This window comes from Trichomycterus rosablanca, chromosome 8, assembly GCF_030014385.1.
Source record: "Trichomycterus rosablanca isolate fTriRos1 chromosome 8, fTriRos1.hap1, whole genome shotgun sequence".
In the NCBI taxonomy this organism is placed as follows: Eukaryota; Metazoa; Chordata; class Actinopteri; order Siluriformes; family Trichomycteridae; genus Trichomycterus; species Trichomycterus rosablanca.
In genome coordinates, this window is record NC_085995.1 from 36,564,808 (window position 1) to 36,585,501 (window position 20,694).

General features: G+C 41.2%; 1 protein-coding gene across 3 annotated transcripts in view; it reads left to right on the forward strand.

Annotated features, from left to right (window-relative positions):
* nav2b (neuron navigator 2b) overlaps positions 1-20,694 on the forward strand; it is an 86,349-nt gene that overhangs the window by 49,272 nt on the left and 16,383 nt on the right. For 2 of the 3 annotated variants that reach the window (XM_063000817.1, XM_063000818.1), the window contains exons 6-16: positions 1,222-1,379; positions 2,981-3,148; positions 5,516-5,568; positions 6,694-6,717; positions 8,558-8,632; positions 12,605-12,688; positions 13,834-13,945; positions 14,088-14,224; positions 14,982-15,142; positions 15,330-15,410; positions 17,014-17,167. In XM_063000817.1, the coding sequence (XP_062856887.1) occupies positions 1,222-1,379; positions 2,981-3,148; positions 5,516-5,568; positions 6,694-6,717; positions 8,558-8,632; positions 12,605-12,688; positions 13,834-13,945; positions 14,088-14,224; positions 14,982-15,142; positions 15,330-15,410; positions 17,014-17,167 (1,207 nt within the window). The remainder of the gene's footprint in view (positions 1-1,221; positions 1,380-2,980; positions 3,149-5,515; positions 5,569-6,693; positions 6,718-8,557; positions 8,633-12,604; positions 12,689-13,833; positions 13,946-14,087; positions 14,225-14,981; positions 15,143-15,329; positions 15,411-17,013; positions 17,168-20,694) is intronic. The other variant, XM_063000819.1, reaches the window with a different exon arrangement.

Below are 20,694 nucleotides of genomic sequence, written 5' to 3' on the forward strand. Positions count from 1 at the left end.
GAAATAGGATGTCCAACAAGCTCATGGTTGTGTGTTTGTGTCCCAATACTTTTGTCCATATTGTAAAGGTTAGGATAACACTAGAGGAGCAAGAGGGCTCTATTCAGTATTAGTTTGGCCCTATACAGGGCCCCTATAATCCATTCTGTGTTTCGTTCTGTCTGAACTTCTTTAATCTTTTGCTTGTTCTGCTTCTACATGTGATGTTTGAGGACGTGACTCTGCATGTGATTCTTTCAGGTGTAAAAATAAAAGTACTCTTTATATCAGCACTTGTGATCTCTTCCTCTTTCGGCCCTTTTTCATCTCGGACTCTTTTTTTCTGCTTCATCTCAGATTACCTTATCTCCCGTTTCTTCCTTGTTTTGTCTACCCCTATCGGAACCCCTAATTTTGCCTAAACATTTGCCCCTGTTGGCTTTTTTTCCCCTTCCCAGTTAATAGCTCTACATTCAGCCGTAACATTGTGCGAAGGAAGCGGGACACACACGCTATATGGACAAAAGTATTGGGACACCGCTTCTAATTTTTGAATTCATGCTTTTTAGCCACAACAGTTGTTAACAGGTGTAATGAATCAATTACTTAAAGGAAATTACATGCTTCCAACCTTGACCAAACAGTTTAGGGAAGGCCTTTTAAGGTCTATAAAGACATGTTTGGAGAAGCCATCTCAGAAGAGTGGCTGTTGTTCTATCACATAGAGGTCACAAGCTCCTGGTCAGGTGTCCAAATATGTGTGTGGTCACGTTGATTTGGTGCTAAAAAGCTTTGCTTGTGTTTAGCTGCATTGATTTAGTGTAAGCTAAAATATGGACCAAAAGTATGTGGACACCTGACCAGCTTGTTAGCTGTCTTATACCCAAATCTATTACATAGAGGTCACTTTTTTTTTTTTTTTATGTTGTCCAAATACTTTTGGCCATACCGTGTACATTTAAATATGCATGTGGTCACACTGATTTGGTGCTAAAAGCTTTGCTTGTGTTTAGCTGCATTGATTTGATTTGATTTGATTTTATTGAACCATTTCATATTTTATAAATAGATACAATACCTGAAACAGAAAATTGATTTAGTGTAAGTTAAAATAGGGGCCAAAAGTATGTGGACACCTATAATATTGGGACGTACTTGTCAACCTCCCTACGCGGCTATAACATCCTGCACTCAGGATTTTGGAGTGTGTACTCATTTAATCAAGGTGTTGTCCTTCCACAGGTACATGCCGCAGGGGCGGAGCCACGAGGACACACATGACTGGCTAAGTTCTCATCCCACCTGTGGAGTTCCAGACTTTCCTCTTACCTCCCCCTTTTCATCTGCCTCCACCCTCAGCTCCCCCTCGTCTGCTAGCCGCTTCAGCTTTAACACCCTTGGTAAACACACACACAAACAACACACACGCAGTACTTAATACACTTACACATAGACACACCATATTAACACCATATATACACAAAGTGTGTACACACTAACACACCCACAATATAAACACAGTGCTTTGGGCCACACACACCATACCTGTGTACACTTACGCACAATACACACACGCCTAATGCTAGTGTGCACACACAATACGCGTGTACACGTACACATTGACACACTGTACACACACACACACAATACTTGTGCACACTACACACAAACACCATATTCATACAGTGCTTTTGACCAAATACACACACCATACAGTACACACACACAATGCTAGTGTGCACACACAATGCATGTGTACACTTACACACTGACACACTCTATTGCTAGTGTGCACACACACATACACATAGACACACTGTATATACACATATAGTTTGTGCTCTCACACACATAGACAATGCTTGTACACACCACACACACACACATCATATTCATTTTATATTCTTTTTACCAAATACACTAACACCATACCAGTGTGCACTTACGCACACATACACGCAATACACACACACAATGGTAGTGTGCACACACAATACGTGTGTACACTTACACATTTGCACACTCCACTGCTAGTGTGCACACACACACAATACGTGTGTACACTTACACACTGACATACTCCATTGCTAGTGTGCAGATACACATACACAATACGTGTGTACACTGACACACTGTATATACTTATATAAAGCTTGTGCGCTCACACATATACACACACACCATATCCATACAGTGCTTTTGACCAAACACACACACAATACCTGTGTACACTTGCGCACACATACACACACACAATGCTAGTGTGCACGCACAATATGTGTACACTTACACACTGACACACTCCATTGCTAGTGCACACACATACAATACATGTGTACACTTACACCCTGACACACTGTATATACACATATAAATCTTGTGCGCTCACACACATACACAATGCTTGTATACACTACACACACACACCATATCCAAACAGTTATTTTGACCAAATACACACACCATATCTATGAACACTTGCACAGACATACACACAGTACACATACACACACAATGCTACTGTGAACACACAATGTGTGTACACTTGGACAATGACACACTCCATTGCTAGTGTGCACACACACATACACAACGTGTGTACACTTAGACATTGACACACTGTATATACACATGTAAAGCTTGTGCGCTCACACACATACACACACACACACACAACAGACACACATTTATTTAATGCAGAGCAACAGTGGGGGAGAGAAAAACAACAAAACCACAATATTAAAGAAGATTATTATTTTTATAATTATTGATTTGATATAGATTCTAACAGAATTTATTTAGAAAATATACTTTGACTAAATGGTTCATTGTGACGTCTGCTGAAATCAGAACAGTTTTTGCTTGGACTTTTGAACTTTTCTCTCTCCAGAGGTTCCCAGTCCAGCTGTTTTGTTTTGAAAGCAAAGCAAAAAAAAATTAATGTGATGTACGTGACTTGAAGTGAACCCTGACCTGGATGATACCTTTTCCTCTCTCCCAGGCAGTCCCACCACAGCTGCAGCCCAGCGCCCCTCCTGTAACCCGACCAATCAGGACGGGGTGTTCGATCCACACGCTGACCATCGTCTGCGCAACTCGTCGCTCAGTCTGGTGGAGAAAACTCGCACCATGAGCACCTCTGGTTCCTTCCGAGAGACCCTGGAGGAAGGTCAGACTCTGTTCTTTAATTCACCATACTGTATATACACTGATCAGACATAACATTAAAACCATCTCCTTGTTTCTACACTCACTGTCCATTTTATCAGCTCCACTTACCATATAGAAGCTATTTCACCCTCTTCTTCAATGGTCAGGACCCCCACAGGACCACCACAGAGCAGGTATTATTTAGGTGGTGGATCATTCTCAGCACTGCAGTGACACTGACATGGTGGTGGTGTGTTAGTGTGTGTTGTGCTGGTATGAGTGGATAAGACACAGCAATGCTGATGGAGTTTTTAAAAACCTCTTTGTCACTGCTGGACTGAGAATAGTCCACCAACCAAAAACATCCAGCCAACAGCGCCCCATGGGCAGCGACCTGTGACCACTGATGAAGGTCTAGAAGAAGACCAACTCAAACAGCAGCAATAGATGAGCGATCGTCTCTGACTTTACATCTACAACGTGGACCAACTAGGTAGGAGTGTCTAACAGAGTGGACAGTGAGTGGACATGGCATTTTAAAACCCCATCAGCGCTGCTGTGTCTGATCCACTCAAACCAGCACAACACACACTAACACACCACCACCATGTCATTGTCACTGCAGTGCTGAGAATCATCCACCACCTAAATAATACCTGCTCTGTGGTGGTCCTGACCATTGAAGAACAGGATGAAAGGGGTCTAACAAAGCATGCAGAGAAATAGATGGACTACAGTCAGTAAGATTGACAAGTTTATGAGAAAGCACACAGCTGAACGTACAGCAGCGGATGAGAGACGAAAGATGATGAGGCATGTATCGGCTTCGGCTTCACTAGTACAACGGTGTGTTGTGTGTCTGAAAATATTAGCTTCTAGTTTAATGGTTGATCAGGTATCTGGTTAAGTTTTATAGCCATTTTATTCAGAGAGGCATTTTTGAGCCAAAACATTAGGACCACCCGCTTATTATGAAGTCAAAACAGTCCTGTAGTATCTGGTACCAGGACATTACCAGCAGGTCCTTCATCTTCTGTACTTACTGAGCTGGATTGCTCCACTGTCCAGTTCTGATGCCTGCATGCCCATTGTATGTGCTTTTGAGAGTGTACAGAAGTTTCATTTATGTAGCAGCTTTCACACACCCGAGGACGCTCAGGTGGCGCAGCAGTAAAACACGCTAGCACACCAGAGCTGACGTTTCAGCAGTTTGGCTGTTGTTCATACAGGGTGGAAGCCGGACAGGACCTCATAACTGATGTAGTTACGACCTCTGCTGGCTGATAGATGGCGCCTGCACAGAGACAAAGCACAAAGCTGATCCACATATGAACTCACCTCGTGCAGGTGAAAAGATGCAGTCGACTACTGCACACGTGTCAGAGGGGGTGTGTGTCAGTCACACTCTTCTCAATCAGGAGTGGAGATCAGCATCAGCAGAGAGGAAGCGTAATGCAATCGGGTAATTGGATACGGCTAGATTGGGAGGAAAACTGGGAAAAAAAGAAGCAGAGCAACAGAGGGGGAGAGAAAAACAACAAAATCAAGACTATAAGGTAGAAGATTATTATTGCAACAAGTGCTGTTACGTTTACCGTAAAGGTAATTTGTTTTGTTCAATAAGAACAGTTTTGTATGGATTACAGGGTTTGAATCCAGTGGAATTTGGAAGCAAAAGACGTGTACGTGTGTGTCGGAGTGGAGGGGGTGGAAATATTCTTATCTTCAAAACATGGGCACTGCAGAACAAATTTGGGAACCACTGGATTAGTTTAGGTTGTTTAGCTGTGTACCATTAGTGTATTGTTAGTTTTTGGCAAACTAAGATGTTAGTTTGCCATTTTTTAAAGGTCACATTAAGCTCTTGTTTATTCTTAAAGCAGGGAGCTGAACCTGGGGGGTTAAAGCTGTATTTTGGTGCTGGAGCAGCTCCATGCTCGTCTGAATGAACTCTTTTGTTCTCCGGCTTTTATTAAACCCAAAGTGTACTTACTTATCGGTTTGTTAATCTGTGTGCCAGTCTCTGAGGGGGTGGCCAGGGTTTTTTTAAGCACGGCTGATCCAGTCAGACGGTGCTGATGTCATTAGCACTGATTGAAGGGTCTGTGTTTATTGTGAAGCTTTCCTTCAGGGCTGCATGACACAGAGTTTTATGTTGATGTTAAACCCACATACATACACAAAATCCTCCGAACATTAGTAATGTGGAATTTATAAATCTATTGCTTGCCTGAGGGCTGCTGAGTAAGCAGTTTTCAGCATGTGGTAGCTTCTCCCTAATCGTACTGAATCAGGACAGAGTCACTGTGCTGATAGATGCTATCAGATGTTTGGTCAGGACCGGGTCACTTAACCTGCTCTCTCTGTTCATTTCTCAACCTTTCAGTTCACGGCTCCTCGCTGTCCCTGGTGTCCAACGCGTCCTCTGTTTATTCCACGGTGAGTAAAGATCCAGACTGTAAAATCTGTCACAACAGGTACACTATATGGTCAAAAGTATTGGGACAACTTACCATGAGTTTGTTGAACATCCTAATTTAAATACAAGACCTTTATGTGACCTTTTCAGCTAGAATAGCAGCCACTCTTCTGAGAAGACTTCTCACAAGACTTTGGATGGCTGTGGGAATTTGTGCCCTAGACACTGATGTTTGTCATAAAAGCTCATGCTTTTTAATGGGGCTGAGGTCAGGGCTCTGTGCAGGACAATGAAGTTTTTTTTAAATAGAGCTATCTTTTTAGAGCTTGTTACTTGTATCTATCTAATTTATCCATCTATTCTATCTATCTGTATAAGGCGCCCAGGTGGCGCAGCGGGATATTCCGTTAGCACACCAGCATCGAGATTCTGAACTCCTCGGTTTGAAACTCCGCGTTGCCACCGGTCGACTGGGCGCCATCTGGCGGGCATAATTAGTAATGCCTGCAGCAGATACTAGTTGGCCACAGTATCTGCTGGGGGGTTTGGGGCGGACTATGTGTGGGTAAGTGGGTCTCCATACGCTGTGTAAGGACCCTGATTGGTGGGAGGGACTGTGCAGAATGCAGGGACGAGAAGAGGAGGGCTGTGCACGTGTCGGAAGAGGCATGTACAGCGACATGCTCTCCTCTGATGCAATCGGGTATCCCTCAGCAGCGGAAGGCAAATCGACAGCTCTAAATTGGGAGGAAAATGGGGAGAAAATGCATTCAAAAATGCTACATAAAAGCATTTTTACTGGTGATCCCCCAGTATTTATTATATGAGATTTCATGGACAGTTTTAGGTTTAGTTTGTATAAACTGTTGTGAGTTTAAAATAATTGCTCACATTTTCATTTCACATCCCGGTCAGGGTCGGTCCGGCTGAAACCGGATCTCAGTGGTACTATGGTGGTTACTGTTGTACCATCATGTAATATTTAAAATCATGGTTTGTGTCCATGTTTTTGGGTCTAGACTTTGTACGTGTAGTTCTTTACAGTGACTGTTTAATATAATGCCATGATATAATGTTCTTCTATTTCATCTAGTAAAACCATTGACAAATGAATAATCTAATGAATAATTTTCTCTCTCCTGTAGCCGGAAGAGAAGTCTCAGTCTGAGGTGAGTTTCTCTTCATGTATTTCTCATGCTAACGTATTAAACGTGTTTATGTTAGAACAGGTAACCTAGTCCAACACTGCCTTTGCTTGTTTGGGAGTTAATGTTGTATTTGCTTTGATATAAAATGCCCCTTCACTAGTAACAGTATCAACACGGGCTGACAGAAATGATGTGAGTTCTAGATGTTAAAGTTGCTTACTTCACATTAAACTGGCGCCAGGCTTCAACACTGAGTCTGTGCTTTAATCTTAAATCCCTACGTTAATCCTAGATCTTAAAGCTAATCCACACTCTCTTTCTTACCTTAAGCCATACCTGAAAACAGATGAGAACTGGCCTCAGATAACTCCAGTGTATATATTCCACAGCTGGTTCTGTGCATGTCAGGAAATGAAATGTCACGTCTTTTGAAGTTTTTGGGTAAAAGCAGGTAAAGATGAAGGTGTGATTTGAATTCTCGGAGGTTTATTACTCCTAATCTGAGCTGTTTCATCAGTTTTAGCTAATAAAGCTCAATGAAATTCTCACTCACTCTCACTCATTGTCTTAACCGCTTATCCAATTAGGGTTGTGAGGGGGTGCTGGAGCCCATCCCAGCTTCAACAGGCGCAAGGCACACAGTAACAGCCTGGACAAGGCGCCAGTCCAATACAGGGCAGACATACACACACACACACCCATTCACCTATAGGGCAATTCACCTCCAATTAATGTCTCCAATTAACCTGACTGCATGTTTTTGGACTGTGGGAGGAAACCGGAGCTCCCAGAGGAAACCCACGCAGACACGGGGAGAACATGCAAACTCTGCACAGAAAGGACCCGGACCGCCCCGCCTGGGGATCGAACCCAGGACCTTCTTGCGGTGAGGTGACAGTGCTACCCACTGAGCCACTGTGCCGCCCCCAATGAAATTTTGTCAAGTATAAAGAAACGTTCTTATATCTAATAGCTGCAGTTTTTTCACTACATCTGTGTCACTTCTCTGACCACCGGTTGCCAAGTCACAGTAAGAATCCTCAAAGCTTAATTTTGCCTAAATGTTTTCAGTCACTCAAAAGTTATGTGGACACTTGGACGCTTGAGCTTGCTGGCAAAATATGTCAATTAATAAATGTAACCAATACTTAGGAACAGCGTCCACATACTTTTGACCATATAGTGTACGATGACTTTATAGGGTAAATGCTCATGATTTATTATCAATATAAGTGATTCTACACTATGGACAAAAGTTTTGGGACACCCCTTCTAATTGTTAAATGAATGTGTTTCAGCCACAACAATTGCTAACAGGTATAATAAATAGATTATATAAAGTAAAATAATACACTTCCAGCAGTTTGCAGCAACAGTTTAGGGAAGGCCCTTTCCCATTCCAGCATGACTGTGCCCCTGTACACAATACAAGATCTATAAAGACATGTAGAAAAGCTCAGTTTAAAGAAACTCCAAGTGTCCTGCATAGAGCCCTGACCTCAGCCCCACTGAACAGCTCTGGAATGAACTAGAACATCAACATCAGTACCCAGCCATACAAATGCTCTTTAGACTGAATTGGCACAAATTCCCACAGGCATCTTCTTGTGAGAAGCCTAAAATATTTACTCTATTTTACAACCATTAGTTTTTTTATATAGAATGTCCAACAAGCTAATAGTCAGGTGTCCAAATACTTTTGTCTGTATAGTGTAATTTCTCAATACAGTTTACAATAACAGGTATGATGTTGGAATTTAAAAGCAGTATTTAGGATCTGTTTTTTGTCCAGGAATGTTGTTTTTACACAGACCTGCTGTAGTGTGCAGTTATCATGATTTGTTCCATGTTATGTGTTTAGATTCGAAAGCTCAGGAGAGAGCTGGAGGCGTCTCAGGACAAAGTGTCGACCCTCACCACCCAGCTGAGTGCCAACGTGAGTATGCAAGCATGCAGTTAACAAGCAAGAGCCTAACGATTACTCCCAGCTATCAAAAATAGCACAGACATGTGCCCAGGTGACACAGCGGGATATTCTGCTAACACACCAGCGCTGAGATTCTGAACACCCCGACTCAAATCTCATCTCTGCTGGCTATCAAGTCTGCTGTGTGGGAAAGAACAGACTAAAAAAGGGACTGGGTCTTCAAACGGCGTGCAAGGACCCTGGTAAACAGCCCGAAGCACCTTTACAGATGTGGAGAAGCCTCATGTGCAAATCCACCGAGACACGGGTGAAAAAGAGGGGGTGAGGGACTGTGTACGCATCAGGCAGTTGGCAAAACAAGTATTTTATGTAATGAAGGCTGCATCAATTCTGATTGTGTAGTTTCACTGAGCAGATATAACATTTGTTTATATTAAAACAAGGACTTGTGTACCAGTTGGCTGGGTGCCATCTAGCGGGCACAATTGGCAGTGCCTGCAGCAGACACTAATTGACCCCCGTGTCTGCTAGGTTGGGATGTTGACTTTTATTGCATTGTTTTGTCTGGTTAGTTTTCATTTATACAGTATGTTAATATACACCCATACACAGCATTTCAGGCCTGCGCCATATTCCAACAGTATGGGGGCAATTTAAAGCTAATGAGTTAAAAAAACTAAATAATGATCTGATTTCAAACATGGTGGCTGTTTAATAAACAGTAGCCAAATGTACAGTAATATTATTGCATGTCAGTTCAAACTCTTGGTCCTGTTATTATGGGATGGCAAGACTCTCACCTCCCAAAAACATGCGAATGGTGGATTGGCTGATTTAAATTGCCTTTAGATGTGAGTGAGTGAGTAAGTAAGTAGATGGGTGAGTGTGTGTGGCTGTGCGATGGACTGGCATCCTGTCCAGGTATTCTGGCCTTGAGCCCAGTGTTTCTAGGTGGTATCCGATGGTAACCACCACCATGATCAGAAGCGATTAGTAAAAATGAATGTGTTCATAAATAGAATGTGATTTAGAGCTGTATCTCTATATCTTTCATCAGGATTAATTGTTTTTTGCGTGTATGTGCTTGTGGTGGGTATTAAAATGGGCACAACATCCAGATTTTTTTTTCACTCAGCAGATTCTGCAGTAAAACAAATGTCAGCCTGGCTGCGTAAATGGCCCGGCATCATGCCCTTATCCTCCCTCTAGGCTTAGTTTCACAACACAGACTGAAGTTTCTATCGTTCAGATGCAGAGAAAGGAAACATGGTGTACCTAGTATAGCGGTTGGCATTTAGTGCTGGCAGCAGAGTTTGCTTTAGGTTACCTGAAGCGTGGCCTACGCAAGCATGTCAGAACAGAACACATCTCTCATAATGTCTGAAGTTCTTCATGGTGGTAGTTTGTTGCAGAGTTACAGCTGCAGTTCTGTAAAAAGTAATTGAACACGTTCTGATTGCCCCTATTAGTTACGCTGAATTACACTATATGGACAAAAGTATTGGGACGCCCCATCTAATTATATAATTCATGTGTTTCAGCCACAATTGCTAACAGGTGTCATAAATCAAGCATATAGAGATAATTATATTCTTTTAAGGTCCTTTCCTGTTCCAGCATGACTGTACCCCTGTGCACAAAGCAAGCTCTATAAAGACATGAAGTAACTCCAGTGTCCTGCACAGAGCCCCAATAAACAGCTCTGGAATGAACTGGAACTTCAACTGAGGCTTTTTTGACCAACATCAGCCATATGAATGCTCTTTTTTTTATGCATTTTCTCCCCATTTTCCTCCCGATTTAGCACACTCAATTCGTCTTCCGTTGCTGAGGGATCCCCGATTGCATCCGAGGAGAGCACATCGCTGTACATGCCTCTTCCCACACGTGCACAGCCTTTCTCTTCTCGCCTCTGCATTCTGCACAGGCGTCTCTTCCACCAATCAGTGTCCCTACACAGCGTATGAAGACCCACCCACCCACACATAGACAGTGGCCAATTAGTATCTGCTGCAGGCACTGCCAATTATGCCCGCCAGATGGCGCCCAGCCGACCGGTGGCAACACCGAGTTTCGAACCGAGGAGTTCAGAATCTTGCCAATATAAATGCTGTTTTGACTGAATGGCCACAAATTCCCACAGATACACTTTAAAGTCTTGTAAGAAGCCTTCTCAGAGAAGTGGCTGCTTTTCTACCTGGATAGATCACACAGAGGTCACTCTATTTTAATACCACTTACTTATAAAATGTGATCAATAAGCTCTCGGTTTGGTGTCCAAATACTTTTGAGCATATAGTGTATGTGTATGTGTTTCAATTTAGTCAAAAGGAAAAAGAAGAGTCAAAGAAAAGGAGAAAAAACTCTAGAGGTTTGTGTGAGTGGAGACAGGGAGTCGCGACAGTAAACCACACTGAAGTGGACGTGAATACTGTAATTTCAGCAACAGCTGAAGGTTCATCTTCACAGAGGAAATGTTTGTACCTGTTTGGTTTAAAGGGGTGTAAGTAGCACTGCTAAGACTGTCAGGACTGCTGGTACTTGTTACGGCAGGTCGGTACACCGATACAGTTCATTTTCCTGTCTTTCAGCTAATTGTTGTTGTTGATCGGTGGTATTGTTGTCATGTGACTGATGACTTGGAATTAGGAGGTATGTCTCGGCAGAGGCTTTAACTACTATATGTGTGTGTGTGTGTGTGTGTGTGTGTGTGTGTGCGCGCACAGCAGCACAGTATCCAAAATACAAAAGCAACCCAACCAAGTCCTCACATAAAACCAGTAGAGATGCTCTGACACCTGAGATGAGCAAGTCATACCCAATAATCTATGTACAACACTTTAGGGAAGGCCCATTCCTGTTTCAGAATAAAGGGTCCATAAAGACATTGAAAATGTTAAGCCTTGCTTTGTTGTCCCACAGACACACTCCAAAATCTTATACCAAACCTTGTCAATGGAGAAACAAACTTAATAATACTGTCTATGGTTTTGCGATGGAGTATTAAACAAGCTCATAATTAGGTGTCCACATACTTTTGGCCATGCTATGACAAAGGTGAGGGCTGTGTTAATACGTTTTTGTGTGTATTGCTTATTTATTAGAAGCTGGTGGTTTACTGGTTGGTGTGAGGCTTTTTGCTTGCTGGTTGGATTTTTGTGGTTAATTCAGAAAGAGTTTGTGGGGTGTCTGAAGGTCAGCAGACTGACCGCGCTGTGACGTTTTCTCTCGTCTTTTGTTTTTACAGTTTTGCACAGTTGAGAAAGTCGAAACAGGATTGAATTTGCAAATTGTTGACTTGCATTACATTTGTAGATGTCGCAGATCTGTTTTGAGAATCAGAAGGTGTGTTCATTGCAAATGTTAAATAAGATTGTGTTAAATTGATTACAGATGTTAAATTGATTACAGATGTTAAATTGATTACAGATGTTGAATTGATTACATATGATAATTACTTATGTTACATTCATTATGTATGTTAAATTTATTATGTATGTTAAATTAATTACACGTGGTAAAATAATCACATATGTTAATGAGGCAGTTGTAGCCTAGCGGTTAAGGTACTGGACCTGTAATGAAAAAGGTTGCTGGTTCAAGCCCCACCACTGCCAGGTTGTCACTGTTGGGCCCTTGGGCAAGGCTCTTACCCTTCAATTGCTTGGACTGCATACTGTCACAGTACCATAAGTCGCTTTGGATTAAAGTGTCTGCTAAATGCCAAAAATGTAAATTATGTATGTTGAATTAATTGCATATGTTGAATTAATTACACATGGTAAATTATTCTTGTATGTTTATTATGTATGTTGAATTTATTGCATATGTTTAATTACATATGTTAAATTTATTATGTATGTTGAATTAATTACACGTTAAATTAGTTACGTATATTAAATTGATCACAGATTTAATTACGTATGATGAATAGATTACATATGTTTACGTGTGTGTGTTTGTTTACGCATCTCTATGTAGGCTCACCTGGTGGCAGCGTTCGAGCAGAGCTTGAGCAACATGACGATCCGCCTGCAGAGTCTCAGCACCACTGCAGAACAGAAGGTGATCATGTTTTCTTCTGTAATGATCTGCTTTATATCAGACACGCTGATGCTTTTAAAACACAAACGTTTTATTATTGTTGCCACATTTTTAGTGGAATTTACTTTACTTAATTGACTTTGTGCTTAGTAATTTTCTTTTTCTTTTTTTAGCTATTTAGATAACCCTATTACACCTTGTATTCAGCTCATAGCATTATGACCACCTTCCTAATATTATGTTGGTCCCCCTTTTGCAACCATCATATGCAACAACCTGTGCTGCACTGTGTATTCTGACACCTTTCTATCAGAACCAGCATTAACTTCTTCAGCAATTTGAGCTACAGTAGCTCGTCTTTTGGACTGGACCACACGGCCAGCCTTCGCTCCCCATGTGCATTAATGAACCTCGGCCGCCTATGACCCTGTCGCCGGTTTACCACTGTTCTTTTCTTGGACCACTTTTGATAGATACTGAACACTGCAGACCGGGAACACCCCACAAGAGCTGCAGTTTTGGAGATGCTCTGACCCAGTCGTCTAGCCATCACAATTTGGCCCTCGTCAAACTCACTCAAATCCTCACGCTTGATAATTTTTCCTGCTTCTAACATCAACTTTGAGGATAAAATGTTCACTTGCTGCCTAATATATCCCACCTACTAACCGGTGCCGTGATGAAGAGATAATCAGTGTTATTCACCTCTCCTGTCAGTGGTCATAATGTTATGCCTAGTCGGTGTATATTTACAAAATACAATGAATCTGAATGGTGAAAACATTGGAAATCAGTAAAATAAAGATTCAGAGAATTAACAAATCACAGATTTTTCTTTTTATTGTGTTTCTGGTATGGTGAAGTCCAAAACCCTAAGCAATGTTCGTTGAGATTCTTTTCTGCTGCTTTACATTTTCTTTAATTATGACATTATGGCATAATGTAATGAAACGTTTAGGTAGATAGGCCATAAATCTATATTTTGCGTTCAGTTCTGTGCTTGTTTAGTCTAGCAGTGCAGAATTAAGAGTGCTCTGCAGAATCTGAAAAATTGCTCCTAAAGTCTGTAATTACATTTCTCTGCAGAATTCCTTGTGCTCTGTCTAATGTGCCCATGTGATATATATGAAATAACTATAATTAACTGTGTATGTGTGTGTGTGTAGGACACAGAGCTGAACGAGTTGAGAAAGACCATTGATCTGTTAAGGACACAAAACACGGCATCTCAAGCTGCCGTCAGCGTAGTGACGAACGCCCCAGAGTCGCCCGGCAAAGGTCTGATCATGTACTGTTCTGATGATTTCAGTATTTTAATAAACACTGTGCCGGATTAGCTTTTACAAAATGCTAACATAAATATTCTTTTTCTCTCTCTTTATTTTTCTCTCTCTTTCTTTTTTTGTGTCTGTCTGTCTAGACTCCTTGACTGGCTCTCCTCTGCCAGCAGCGGATCTGCAGATGCAGCGCCAGCCGTCCACCGACAGCGTGTCCAGTATCACCAGTCACTCCAGCCTGGATCTTGACTCCAACAGCAAGAAAAAGAGGAAAAACTGGGTGAGTCTTCCTCAGTATAATCAGTGTCCTGTCACTAATCTGCACTAATCTTAAACACTGAGCCATTTGTAACTCAGTTTTAACTCCATTGTGACGTTACTACACAAAAAGTCAGAACACTTTGAATCAGGACCTTTGATCCAGTTGTGGTCCCTGATTTTTTAATCACTGGTGATGAATTAAAGTGATGATTCTGTTTGCTTGGCCACACTGTCGTCACACGTGCGTCTGTAATTTAGGACTGAACGTCTGTAGCCAGACCGTAAAAGCCATAATGTGATTTGACTTCATCTCTGGATCTGTTCTGTCAGCACTGATGTAATTGTTGGCTTTCTCTCTTCGTTCAGAATTCAGTCTGGATTATTTAGAAAGCATCCTGGGTCCATTTTTCCTTTAGAACATCAGCTTTGATGAGTGATAGAATAATTATGGCTTTAAGTAAACCTTTTGTATATATAGATCAGGCTTTTCTGATTTTCTCTGTGCAGGAGCTTAAAGCCTGTACAGGAGAAGATGTAAACTACACTCATCTTCCTCATGTATATGCAAATGGGTGAGAATTTAAGAAAAGAGTGAAGATAGTAAGTGTAGCTCATGACATGACAGGTTTGGTCATGTAGCAGCGTCTGGGTGTGCACATTTTTTATTTTATTCTTCATTTTCACATGTATTGATATTAATATGAACAGGGTTGTAGTCACTCATGGTCACCAGTAGCAGTTTGGTCTTTAAATTGAATCATATTTTCTACCTGCAGCTGAGGAGCTCCTTCAAACAGGCTTTTGGCAAGAAGAAATCACCCAAGTTATCCTCGTGTCATTCAGACGTTGATGAGAAAGACGAATTGTCTGTGCCGTCTTCACCGAGACTTCCCTACTCGGGCACAACACTGCTGCGACATTCTCACTCCAGCTCGCTGTAAGACATGATACTCACTCCTTTATTTTTTGTATCTGTTGGTCCTGGATTTTGTAAAGTTGCTTTGAGACAATGTCTATTGTAAAAAGCGCTATATAAATAAAGTTGACTTGACTCCTAACACACGTGTAAATATTGTCATGGCTTCACTGAGCTGATGTGTACGTGATTGTATGTTTGTGTATAGCCCGATCCTGTCCTCACTCAACATTTTTGGAAAAGGATGGGCCTATAACAGTGCCCCCATCAGGACCGCCTCTCTGGCACGGTAACAGAGACCAAAACCAGAATAAAATCCCACTAAATCTATAAAAACAATTCTAATATCTCTCGTTCCTAATTTATTGCTGAAGAATAATTATGAATAATTAAATAATAAAAAGCATGAGCTCACATTTCTAAACCAGATGTGATTTTAAGCTAATGTTACAAATAATTATTACCAGTCTAATACAGTAGATGTGTTCTCATCCCATGATGTCTTTTTGAGACATGCTCACTACTTAGCACTAAACACATTCTACAGTAGGGTCCAAAAATGCCAGTTTATTACCCAAAAGACCCAAGTGATTATGATGTGCTCCTTTGTGCCCATATAAAAGCCACAAGCATCAAAATTGAGCATCACAAATTGACTTTCAAGCCAAAAATGTGACTTCAATCCATTTCTAAGCAGTTTGGGTCTTATCATCATCTGTACAAACAACTATCTGTCAGTACAAAGTACATGGATGTAACAACTGCAAGCCCCATGAACCCACCGCACACCACATCACCTGACTATATATGCATAGCATTACACTTCTAACATGTGTTCTTGCTCCTTATGTGCTCCTAGTGTTTTTTTTAGTCTTTTTTGTGTTCTTGTTTTAGTGATTTCAGTTCCAGTTCCAGTCTCCTGTAATAGTAACCTTAGATATTATTTGTATTATTTTATTGTATTCGGTGTGTTTGGTATACACCTATACACTGAAAATATATTTTTATCAACTGCTTTGTGGCAGGTCAGAAATACCCTGGACAGTTCACTAATCCATCGTAGGGATTCGGCCAGACAAAGCCAATCATGTCTGTATGAAAGCTCGGTGGGCTGATAGCACTGCTGGAATTCTAACCTGGATTTTGGTACTGGTGGGCTAGCATGATAGACCGCTGCACCACCCAAGCACCCTAATTTTAATTCTAATTTTTTTTATAGTACCTTATTATACTAACTAATAAAGCTCAGCTAAATTAATTATTACAATTAAATTATTGGTTGTTACTTTTAAGCTCCACTTAAGCTTTAAAAACTTCTGACCCACTACGAATGTAAATAATTCCCATAATAGTATGCTGTAATTAACTGCCTCTAATTGATTACTAACATATTGTGTCTGCATCTGTTTATGTACATTATATGGCCAAAACTGTGTGGACACCTGACCATGAGCTCAGCGTGCATCCAATTCAAAAGCCACAGGCATTAATATTGGATTGTAACACCCCACCACCATCTCCACCACCAGCAGCAGCTATAATAGCCTGCACATTTCTGGAAAGGATGTTGAAGTGTGTCTGTGGGAATCTGTGAGCATGTGTGAGGTTGGATGAGTAGGATGCTCCAATTCATCCCAAATGTGTTTGAAAGATTTGAGCTCAGGGTTTTGTGCATGGCCCCTGAAGTTTCTTTGCACCTAACTGGAATGCTGTTAGGGGCTGAAACAGGAAACAACCTTCCCTAGACTGTTGCTGCAAAGATTAAACCGTATCATTTATGTAATATAACTGTGTCCTCATAATTGTGCCATATGGTGTATGTTGCGTGTCTTTTTTTATGTAGAGATGTATATTCTTGTGTCTGCGTGTATAACCGTGTGTGTACGTTACAGGATCTCAGAGTGTACGGACTGTGAGACAGAAACGGTGATGCAGTTACGCAGTGACCTTCGTGATAAAGAGATGAAACTGACCGATATCAGACTGGAGGCGCTAAGCTCCGCCCACCAGCTCGATCAGCTCCGAGAATCGATGAACCGCATGCAGGTCAGTGGAGGGTCGACAGCTCTGCTTCATCCTCACACTTTACTGACTTAAAAATGCTGTTTTGCACTTTCTTGTAACAAGATGTCAGTGTGTTGAAGCAACCGCCAGACACAACCACTGGATGCATATCAAGCTTATTTTTGTTAAAAATCCCAATTTTAATGCTCACGCTAAATCACTTATCCACAACTGGGGTTATTCATGCGGCACTGGGTAATTCCTCCTCTACATAAACAATTTTTAAAAAGTCAGAAAACCCAAGACACACTCAACCAACCAAATATTAACCTTTATCCATCCAGTAAAAATTTCACGCCACACACACATACATCTGCTAAATCAGTATTTTCAAACTTTTTTTCGAACGACCCACATTTTGTTCATGATTTTTACAATGGCCCAGGTCACACAAACGATACAGCAATACAAAACACAAAGTAAAATATGCATAATTAATAAATAAATGGTGACAATCTGGTCTTACTGTTGTTTATAAGATGTAACGTAAAGCCTCCTATTTTTGTTTCTATGTACAGTACACTACCCTTTAAAATTAGTTTATTTCTTCTTATTTTTATATATATATATACAGTGTATCACAAAAGTGAGTACACCCCTCACATTTCTGCAGATATTTAAGTATATCTTTTCATGGGACAACACTGACAAAATGACACTTTGACACAATGAAAAGTAGTCTTTGTGCAGCTTATATAACAGTGTAAATTTATTCTTCCCTCAAAATAACTCAATATACAGCCATTAATGTCTAAACCACTGGCAACAAAAGTGAGTACACCCCTTAGTGAAAGTTCCTGAAGTGTCAATATTTTGTGTGGCTACCATTATTTCCCAGAACTGCCTTAACTCTCCTGGGCATGGAGTTTACCAGAGCTTCACAGGTTGCCACTGGAATGCTTTTTCACTCCTCCATGACGACATCACGGAGCTGGCGGATATTCGAGACTTTGCTCTCCTCCACCTTCCGCTTGAGGATGCCCCAAAGATGTTCTATTGGGTTTAGGTCTGGAGACATGCTTGGCCAGTCCATCACCTTTACCCTCAGCCTCTTCAATAAAGCAGTGGTCGTCTTAGAGGTGTGTTTGGGGTCATTATCATGCTGGAACACTGCCCTGCGACCCAGTTTCCGGAGGGAGGGGATCATGCTCTGCTTCAGTATTTCACAGTACATATTGGAGTTGGTGTCCCTCAATGAAATGTAACTCCCCAACACCTGCTGCACTCATGCAGTCCCAGACCATGGCATTCCCACCACCATGCTTGACTGTAGGCATGACACACTTATCTTTGTACTCCTCACCTGATTGCCGCCACACATGCTTGAGACCATCTGAACCAAACAAATTAATCTTGGTCTCATCAGACCATAGGACATGGTTCCAGTAATCCATGTCCTTTGTTGACATGTCTTCAGCAAACTGTTTGCGGGCTTTCTTGTGTAGAGACTTCAGAAGAGGCTTCCTTCTGGGGTGACAGCCATGCAGACCGATTTGATGTAGTGTGCGGCGTATGGTCTGAGCACTGACAGGCTGACCCCCCACCTTTTCAATCTCTGCAGCAATGCTGACAGCACTCCTGCGCCTAGCTTTCAAAGACAGCAGTTGGATGTGACGCTGAGCACGTGCACTCAGCTTCTTTGGACGACCAACGCAAGGTCTGTTCTGAGTGGAACCTGCTCTTTTAAAACGCTGGATGATCTTGGCCACTGTGCTGCAGCTCAGTTTCAGGGTGTTGGCAATCTTCTTGTAGCCTTGGCCATCTTCATGTAGCGCAACAATTCGTCTTTTAAGATCCTCAGAGAGTTCTTTGCCATGAGGTGCCATGTTGGAACTTTCAGTGACCAGTATGAGAGAGTGTGAGAGCTGTACTACTAAATTGAACACAACTGCTCCCTATGCACACCTGAGACCTAGTAACACTAACAAATCACATGACATTTTGGAGGGAAAATGACAAGCAGTGCTCAATTTGGACATTTAGGGGTGCAGTCTCTTAGGGGTGTACTCACTTTTGTTGCCGGTGGTTTAGACATTAATGGCTGTATATTGAGTTATTTTGAGGGAAGAATAAATTTACACTGTTATATAAGCTGCACACAGACTACTTTTCATTGTGTCAAAGTGTCATTTTGTCAGTGTTGTCCCATGAAAAGATATACTTAAATATCTGCAGAAATGTGAGGGGTGTACTCACTTTTGTGATACACTGTATATATAATGTTTAGGGGCACTGTGGCCCATAAGCTCCTAGTTACGCCACTGGTAATCAGGTTTTGTCAGTGACTGCAATAAATGTATTAATATTTGCAATAAATGTATTAATAAGTGTCAGCTTAAAATGCAATAATTACATCTCTATAACAAATTGCAGAAAATAACAACTACCAAGATGAAGCAGTTGGTAAAAATCAAATTAAAAAGTACTTCAATATATAAATAAAATGTTGTTTAGAAATATATAGTATAAATATTGCTACCCACATAAATCCCAAACAAATTTTAATAGACAGTCTATGAATAGCTATAGGGACACACCATTTGTGTTATTCAACTGTATGGGACAGCAGCAATGACCTGTGAATACATTTTTTGGTCCAGGCTAGCGGGACTGACCGTTAGATAGGAAAAAGTTAATGCACATGGGTTTGAAGTTGGAACTTCTGTTCAGGTGTCCACATCAACTTGAGAACTTTCGAAGATGCCAGCTCAGTGGGTAGCACTGTTGCCTCACAGCAAGAAGGTCCTGGGTTCGATCCCCAGGTGGGGTGGTCCAGGTCCTTTCTGTGTGGAGTTTGCATGTTCTCCCTGTGTCTGCTTGGGTTTCCTCCGGGAGCTCCGGTTTCCTCCCACAGTCCAAAGACGTGCAAGGCGAATTGGAGATACAAGATTGTCCATGACTGTGTTTGATGTTAAAACTTGTAAACTGATGAATCTTGTGTAACGAGTAACTACCATTCCTGTCATGAATGTAGCCAAAGTGTAGAACATGAAATTAAAATCTTAATAATTAATCCTAATAAATAAATAATATTGACAATAAATGTATTAATAAATGTCAGCTTAAAAAGGCAATAATTACATTTATGTAACAAAGGACAAAAATGGCAATGGTCGAGATAAAGCAGTTTGGAAAAAAATGAAAAAAGTTATTAAATATAAAACTAAAATATATATGAATATTGCTACCCACATACAGTGTATCACAAAAGTGAGTACACCCCTCACATTTCTGCAAATATTTCATTATATCTTTTCATGGGACAACACTATAGACATGAAACTTGGATGTAACTTAGAGTAGTCAGTGTACAACTTGTATAGCAGTGTAGATTTACTGTCTTCTGAAAATAACTCAACACACAGCCATTAATGTCCAAATAGCTGGCAACATAAGTGAGTACACCCCACAGTGAACATGTCCAAATTGTGCCCAAATGTGTCGTTGTCCCTTTCTGGTGTCATGTGTCAAGGTCCCAGATGTAAATGGGGAGCAGGGCTGTTAAATTT